This window comes from Myxine glutinosa, chromosome 4 (assembly GCF_964187855.1).
Source record: "Myxine glutinosa chromosome 4, kmMyxGlut1.1, whole genome shotgun sequence".
Lineage (NCBI taxonomy): Eukaryota > Metazoa > Chordata > Myxini > Myxiniformes > Myxinidae > Myxine > Myxine glutinosa.
Window position 1 is genome coordinate 888201 of NC_136264.1, and position 8488 is coordinate 896688.

At 56.9% G+C, this 8488-nt stretch overlaps 1 protein-coding gene across 1 annotated transcript in view; it reads right to left on the minus strand.

Moving 5' to 3' along the window:
• Positions 1–5404, minus strand: part of LOC137424401 (uncharacterized) — a 90614-nt gene extending 85210 nt beyond the window's left edge. The window contains exons 1-2 of the mRNA XM_068111820.2: positions 5349–5404; positions 5074–5196 (exon numbers count right to left, since the gene is read on the minus strand). Coding sequence (XP_067967921.2) covers positions 5074–5191 — 118 coding nt within the window. The 5' untranslated portion in view covers positions 5192–5196; positions 5349–5404. The remainder of the gene's footprint in view (positions 1–5073; positions 5197–5348) is intronic.
• Between the last annotated feature and the right edge of the window lie 3084 nt (positions 5405–8488).

The window sequence follows — 8488 nt, forward strand, 5'->3', positions numbered from 1 at the left end:
GGGGAGGGGGGAGGATTGGAGGAAGGTGGGAGTGGGGGGTGGGAGGATTGGAGGAAGGTGGGAGGGGGGGGTGGGAGGATTGGAGGAAGGTGGGAGGGGGGGGTGGGAGGATTGGAGGAAGGTGGGAGGGGGGGTGGGAGGGTTGGAGGAAGGTGGGAGGGGGGTGGGAGGGTTGGAGGAAGTGGGAGGGGGGGTGGGAGGGTGGAGGAAGGTGGGAGGGGGGAGGGGGGTGGGAGGGTTGGAGGAAGGTGGGAGGGGGAGGGGGGGTGGGAGGGTTGGAGGAAGGTGTGAGGGGGGTGGGAGGCTTGGAAGAAGGGTGGGAGGGGGGGTGGGGAGGGTTGGAGGAAGGTGGGAGGGGGGTGGGAGGGTTGGAGGAAGGTGGGAGGGGGGGTGGGAGGGTTGGAGGAAGGTGGGAGGGGGGTGGAGGGTTGGAGGAAGGTGGGAGGGAGGTTGGTGGAAGGTGGGAGGCGGGTTGGAGGAAGGTGGGAGGAGGGGTTGGGGAAGGTGGGAGGGGGTTGGAGGAAGGTGGGAGGGGGGTTGGGGAAGGCGGGAGGGGGGTAGGAGGAAGGCGGGAGGGGGTTGGAGGAAGGCGGGAGGGGGGTTGGAGGAACGCGGGAGGGGGGTTGGAGGAAGGTGGGGAAAGGGGTTGGAGGAAGGTGGGAAAGGGGTTGGAGGAAGGTGGGAGGGGGGTTGGAGGAAGGTGGGAGGGGGTTGGAGGAAGGAGGGAGGGGGGTTGGAGGCAGGTGGGAGGGGGGTTGGAGGAAGGTGGGAGGGGGGGGTGGGAGGGTTGGAGGAAGGTGGGAGGGGGGGGGTGGGAGGGTTGGAGGAAGGTGGGAGGGGGGTGGGAGGGTTGGAGGAAGGTGGGGAGGGGGGGTGGAGGGTTGGAGGAAGGTGGGAGGGGGGTGGGAGGGTTGGAGGAAGGTGGGAGGGGGGGTGGGAGGGTTGGAGGAAGGTGGGAGGGGGGGTGGGAGGGTTGGAGGAAGGTGGGAGGGGGGTGGGAGGGTTGGAGGAAGGTGGGAGGGGGGGTGGGAGGGTTGGAGGAAGGTGGGAGGGTTGGAGGAAGGTGGGAGGGGGGGTGAGAGGGTTGGAGTCAAGGTGGGAGGGGGGGTGGGAGGGTTGGAGGAAGGTGGGAGGGTTGGAGGAAGGTGGGAGGGGGGAGGGGTGGGAGGATTGGAGGAAGGTGGGAGGGGGGGTGGAGGGTTGGAGTAAGGTGGGAGGGGGGGTGGGAGGGTTGGAGGAAGGTGGGAGGGGGGTGGGAGGGTTGGAGGAAGGTGGGAGGGGGGGGTGGGAGGGGGGTGGGTGGGAGGTGGGAGGGGGGTGGGTGGGAGGTGGGAGGGGGGTGGGTGGGACGGTGGGAGGTGGGAGGGGGGTGGGGGGGTGGGAGGGGGGATGGGGGGTGGGAGGGGGGATGGGGGTGGGAGGGGGGCTGGGGGTGGGAGGGGGGATGGGGGTGGGAGGGGAGATGGGGTGGGGTGGGAGGGGGGTTGGGGGGTGGGAGGGGGGATGGGTGGGTGGGAGGGTTGGAGGAAAGTGGGAGGGTTGGAGGAAGGTGGGAGGGTTGGAGGAAGGTGGGAGGCAGGGTGGGAGGGTTGGAGGAAGGTGGGAGGGGGAGTGGGAGGATTGGAGGAAGGTGGGAGGATTGGAGGAAGGTGGGAGGATTGGAGGAAGGTGGGAGGATTGGAGGCAGGTGGGAGGGGGGTATGGGAGGATTGGAGGAAGGTGGGAGGGGGGGTGGGAGGATTGGAGGAAGGTGGGGAGGGGGGGGGGAGGATTGGAGGAAGGTGGGAGGGGGGGTGGGAGGATTGGAGGAAGGTGGGAGGGGGGGTGGGAGGATTGGAGGAAGGTGGGAGTGGGGGGTGGGAGGATTGGAGGAAGGTGGGGAGGGGGGGTGGGAGGATTGGAGGAAGGTGGGAGGGGGGGTGGGAGGATTGGAGGAAGGTGGGAGGGGGGGGTGGGAGGATTGGAGGAAGGTGGGAGGGGGGGGGTGGGAGGATTGGAGGAAGGTGGGAGGGGGGTGGGAGGATTGGAGGAAGGTGGGAGGGGGGGTGGGAGGATTGGAGGAAGGTGGGAGGGGGGGGTGGGAGGATTGAGGAAGGTGGGAGGGGGTGGTGGGAGGATTGGAGGAAGGCGGGGGAGGGGGGGTGGGGAGGATTGGAGGGAAGGTGGGAGGGGGGGAGGTGGGAGGCTTGGAGGAAGGTGGGAGGGGGGGTGGGAGGATTGGAGGAAGGTGGGAGGGGGGAGGGGGGAGGATTGGAGGAAGGTGGGAGGATTGGAGGAAGGTGGGAGGGGGGGTGGGAGGATTGGAGGAAGGTGGGAGGGGGGTGGGAGGATTGGAGGAAGGTGGGAGGGGGGTGGGAGGATGGAGGAAGGTGGGAGGGGGGTGGGAGGATTGGAGGAAGGTGGGAGGGGGGGTGGGAGGAAGGTGGGAGGGGGGGTGGAGGATTGGAGGAAGGTGGGAGGATTGGAGGAAGGTGGGAGGGGGGGTGGGAGGATTGGAGGAAGGTGGGAGGGGGGGGTGGGAGGATTGGAGGACGGTGGGAGGGGGGTGGGAGGATTGAGGAAGGTGGAGAGGGGGGTGGGAGGATTGGAGGAAGGTGGGAGGGGGGGGTGGGAGGATTGGAGGAAGGTGGGAGGGGGCGGGTGGGAGGATTGGAGGAAGGTGGGAGGGGGGGTGGGATAATTGGAGGAAGGTGGGAGGGTTGGAGGAAGGTGGGAGGGTTGGAGGAAGGTGGGAGGGGGGTGGGAGGGTTGGAGGAAGGTGGGAGGGTTGGAGGAAGGTGGGAGGGGGGGTGGGAGGGTTGGAGGAAGGTGGGAGGGGCGGGTGGGAGGGTTGGAGGAAGGTGGCGCGGGAGGGGGTGTGGAGGGTCTGGAGGAAGGTGGGAGGGGGGGTGGGAGGGATTGGAGGAAGGTGGGAGGGGGGTGGGAGGGTTGGAGGAAGGTGGGAGGGGGGGGTGGGAGGGTTGGAGGAAGGTGGGAGGGGCGGGTGGGAGGGTTGGAGGAAGGTGGGAGGGGGGGGTGGGAGGGTTGGAGGAAGGTGGGAGGGGGGTGGGAGGGTTGGAGGAAGGTGGGAGGGGGGTGGGAGGGTTGGAGGAAGGTGGAGGTGGTTGGGGTGGGAGGGTTGGAAGGAAGGTCTGGGAGGGGGGGTGGGAGGGTTGGAGGAAGGTGGGAGGGGGCGGTGGGAGGGTGGGAGGGGGGTCGGGAGGGGGGTGGGAGGGTTGGAGGAAGGTGGGAGGGGGGCTGGTGAGGGGGGTGGGAGGGTTGGAGGAAGGTGGGAGGGGGGTGGGAGGGTTGGAGGAAGGTGGGGAGGGGGGGTGGGAGGGTTGGAGGAAGGTGGGAGGGGGGTGGGAGGGTTGGAGGAAGGTGGGAGGGGGGGTGGGAGGGTTGGAGGAAGGTGGGAGGGGGGAGGGGGGGTGGGAGGGTTGGAGGAAGGTGTGTGAGGGGGGTGGGAGGCTTGGGAGGAAGGTGGGAGGGGGGTGGGAGGTTTGGAGGAAGGTGGGAGGGGGCGTGGGAGGGTTGGAGGAAGGTGGGAGGGGGGGTGGGGAGGGTTGGAGGAAGGTGGGAGGGGGGTGGGAGGGTTGGAGGAAGGTGGGAGGGGGGGTGGGAGGGTTGGAGGAAGGTGGGAGGGGGGGTGGGAGTGTTGGAGGAAGGTGGGAGGGGGGGTGGGAGTGTTGGAGGAAGGTGGAGGGGGGGGTGGAGTGTTGGAGGAAGGTGGGAGGGGGGTGGGAGTTGTTGGAGGAAGGTGGGAGGGGGAGGGGTGGAGTGTTGGAGGAAGGTGGGAGGGGGGGTGGGAGTGTTCGAGGAAGGTGGGAGGCGGGGGTGGGAGTGTTGGAGGAAGGTGGGAGGGGGGGTGGGAGTGTTGGAGGAAGGTGGGAGGGGGGGTGGGAGTGTTGGAGGAAGGTGGGAGGGGGGGTGGGAGTGTTGGAGGAAGGTGGGAGGGAGGGTGGGAGTGTTGGAGGAAGGTGGGAGGGGGGGTTGGGAGTGTTGGAGGAAGGTGGGGAGGGGGGGTGGGAGTGTTGGAGGAAGGTGGGAGGGGGGGGTCGGGAGTGTTGGAGAAGGTGGGGAGGGGGGTGGGAGTGTTGGAGGAAGGTGGGGAGGGGGGGGGTGGAGGAAGGTGGGAGGGGGGGTGGAGGAAGGTGGGAGGGGGGTTGGAGGAAGGTGGGAGGGTTGGAGGAAGGTGGGAGTGTTGGAGGAAGGTGGAGGGGGGAGGGGTGGGAGGATTGGAGGAAGGTGGGAGGGCGGGGCTGGGTGGGGGTGGGGTGACGAGGTGGGATGGGCCGGTGGGAGGTGGGACGGGGGGGTGGGAGGTGGGAGGGGGGGGTGGGAGGTGGGGAGGGGGTGGGTGGGGGGTGGGGATGGGAGGGGCGTGGGGGTGGGAGGGTTGGAGGAAGGTGGGATGGGGTGGGAGGGCTTGGAGGAAGGTGGGATGGGGTGGGAGGGTTGGAGGAAGGTGGATGGGGTGGGAGGAGGCTGGGAGATAGGGTTGAGGAAGGTCGGAAGGTGGAAGGTGGAAGGAGGAAGGTGGAAGGTGGGAGGAGGATGGGAGATAGGGTTGAGGAAGGTGGAAGGTGGGAGGAGGATGGGAGATAGGGTTGAGGAAGGTGGAAGGTGGAAGGTGGAAGGTGAAGGTGGAAGGTGGAAGGTGGAAGGTGGAAGGTGGAAGGTGGAAGGTGGAAGGTGGAAGGTGGAAGGAGGATGGGAGATAGGGTTGAGGAAGGTGGAAGGTGGAAGGTGGGAATACAGGGGTGTGAAGAATAACAGCGGAGAATGTAGCGTCAGGTAGTGCATGTCGTGCAACCCATCGTCGTCCTACAAATTAAATCTTCCACATAAAACCCGAGCCGTCATCAAATCGGCTTTCCCTATTCTTCCACACTGTATGAAGCTTTTGACGCTCGAAGCTGATGATAAATAACAGTGTCCAACCTCAGCGGGCCATGAGACACCTTTGTCGATTACGTAAAGCGATCTGAATACGTCACGCTGCGCTCCCAAAACGCAATGACCTGCGGCGGAGCAAATAAATAATCAGCTTCGGTATTCACGTTACCAACGAGGACTTTCTCTCGCATTCACCTCGTTCGGTCGATCGCTCATTCACATCATCCTTTTCTTTCCGAGTTTCTATATCGCCCGAGAGCGGCTCTTGTTTCACCTCGTCCGCATCAAAATCCGTGTCCGTTTCTGCATCCATGTCGCCTGCATGCACAACGACAAACAGCGGCAGACAGGACACTTCCACTCAGCATCTCCCTGTCTCTCAAGGTATGCGACAAGAAAAATAATTACAATCCCCAACATCAACATAAAGGACATCATTATGAAAATTAAATAAATAAAATCCATCTTACACAAAGTAGATATTTTACTGATGCTTCTTCCCCTCAGGCACCAATGTAACCCGGAAGTAAATTCTTTTTTCGATGGAATATGTGTCGAGGTTGTATTTTCATTTGGTTTTATTTTTTTCAACACCCAAACAAAATAAAATAGCAAAGTGTCATTTGGCTAAAGCATGCTTTACATCTTCGCTCGAGTTATACTGTTACGGGATAAGGGAATATTAAAAACAAAAATGTGTGGAATCACAGCCCAACTAAACAATACGGTGATATACATTTCATAGAGAATGCAGCTGTTTACCCCATAAAACTTGTCGATGAAATAACAATTTTAAACTATAACAAACAGTAAAAACAAACCATCCAAAATATATATTAAATCGTTCATACTAATACTTTAAAATCATGTTTGCCATTGCACTCAATTACGTATTCACATCACTGCTGTGAGTACACCATGGGTGTTCCGTTAGCAAGCGGCTTGCTATCGCTTGCCAAGCCATCCGTTCTGTATCAGCCTCTTTGCAAGCCGCTCAGCCCAAACGGAGAAATCGAATAACATTGAGAGAGGCGCTTCGTTATATTAGCAAAAATGGCCACCGTAGTCGCATTCAAAATTCAAAAAGCAGTAATGTTCATTCTAATGAAGCAGCACTTACATACATTCTGCATACATGGAAGGAAGGAAAACGATACCACAACCAATGAAATGGTCAGAGGAATACCCGTTATGTAAACTCATAGTCTTATTACCTCCGCCACCAAAGGTGCATGGAGGTTATGTTTTCACCCCTGTCTGTCCGTTTGTGAACAAAATATCTCAAAAAGTTGTGGACGGATTTGGAGAAAGTTGTGGAGAAAATATTAAATAATTATATCTCAGAAACCACTTACCCCATCAATGCAAAACTTTACAAATGTCATCTAACACCGTTTCTGCATACAGTTTGAAAATGATGATGTCGTAGGTCAAGTGGTTTGGCAGCCATCTTGGATAGAAAAACGAACCTTATCCGATCAACACAAAACTTCACAAACGTGATCCCCTACCCATACCTATGCAGAGTGTACATTTTTGATGTCATATGTCACGTGGTTTGGCAGCCATATTTGCTTGAAAGCCGATACCGTATTTAAAAAAAAAAAACTCCTTTCCGAAACCGCTTCACCGATCGATGTGAAACCTGTCATGTGTGGTAAAAATGTGATACTGAAGAACAGTTTAAGGGATTTAAATCAAACTTGTTTATTTTTAGGACAGTCGACGAGGGCATCTACCTGTTGTCACGGGCAGGGACTACGTGGGGGCATATTGGTGACGCAGACACGTTGTTCTAGTTTTGGTAGTGGTTTTAAGCATTTATAAGTTAGCTTTATCATCCCTGCAATGCCACCTGACAATCATGTTAAACTGCATTCTGTAGTTGTGATGATGAACCCCCATCTTACAAGGGTTTTTGTACATTTTGGGATCCGGTAAATGAATGGTAATTTATGGTATTTATCTGTAGCTGACATTCTTTTTGCTTTTGAGTGATTTATTTTGTTGTATCATATCTATTTTATTATTGTTACTTATTTTGTAGGTCTTTGTAAGTGCAGTCTGAAAGCCCAATTCTTACAAAAGTGTTTGAATATATAATATTTTGCATACAAAATGCAATATTATTATTTGCTTTGTCATTTTGAAGAATAACGTATTGTGTTTGATGGTGTTTTAAATAATAATGTGTCTCCATGTTATTTACATTTACTTTCGGATCCTCAACCAACACAAGAACATATCCTGGCCAGTCGGCCAGCGTGTGTGCAATACAGAATCTTGCAAACTCACTGCAAACTTGCAAACTCACTCAATTCCCCCATACACATAACATCAACAGACATGATACATCCACGCAACAGGGACAATAAACAACACAATAGATAAAATAAATCATCACAATAGTTCGACCTGCGTTCCGCAGGGGCCGAGAGGAAAACCGCACCCAGGAGGTGAGTTACTACAACCCGTACCTTAATGTTGTAGTCACCATGCTTCATCTGGGACCTCAATCGACCACTACTGGAGCAGGAAACCAGACAGCGACGCCACTTGTGGAGCTGTATTTAGATACTTGACGAAGCAAGGTCCAAAGACATTTTCCTTCAGGTTGGAAAGAGATTTATTTACCTATTGCGGAGAAAACTCGAATTCAATCTACATCACCAAATACACGATACAACAGTTGAGTAGACAACAACAACAACAGGTATTTTAAGGCCATTTTCCCTGCTAGAGCGGGGGTTAGCCTTGCGGGCACCATGACAATCTTCTCCATTTTGCCCTATTTTCTGCATCTCTCCTTGTTAACCCCCTTGCCCGCATTTCTTCTTCCACCATCTTTAGCCAAGTCTTTCTCGGTCTTCCCCGTCCCAGAGTCCTGGTTGTTCCAAACTTCTTCCATTTAAGAATTATGGAGGCCACTGTGCTCTTGGGAACCTTCAATGCAGCAGAATTTTTTTTTGTAGGCTTCCCCAGATCTGTGCCTCGACACAATCCTGTCTCTGAGCTCTGCAGGCAGTTCCTTCGACCTCGTGGCTTGGTTTTTGCTCTGATATGCATCGTCAGCTGTGAGACCTTATATAGACAGGTGTGTGCCTTTCCAAATCATGTCCAATCAATTGATTGATTGATCAATTGAATTGGGCATTCGTGAGGTCAGGCACTGGTGTTGAGCTATTCGGCCTGGCTCGCAGTTGGCGTTCCAATTCATCCCAAAGGTGTTCGATGGGGTTGAGGTGAGGGCTCTGTGCAGGCCAGTCAAGTTCTTCCACACCGATCTCGACAAACCATTTCTATATGGACCTTGCTTTTGTGCATGGGAGCATTGTCATGCTGAAACAGGAAAGGGCCTTCCCCAAACTGTTGCCACAAAGTTGGAAGCACACAATCGTCTAGAATGTCATTGTATGCTGTAGGGTTAAGATTTCCCTTCACTGGAACTAAGGGGCCCAGCCCAAACCATGAAAAACAGCCCCAGACCATTATTCCTCCTCCAAATTTTACAGTTGGCCCTATGCATTCGGGCAGGTAGCGTTCTCCTGGCATCCGCCAAACCCAGATTTGTCCATCGGACTGCCAGATGGTGAAGTGGGATTCATCACTC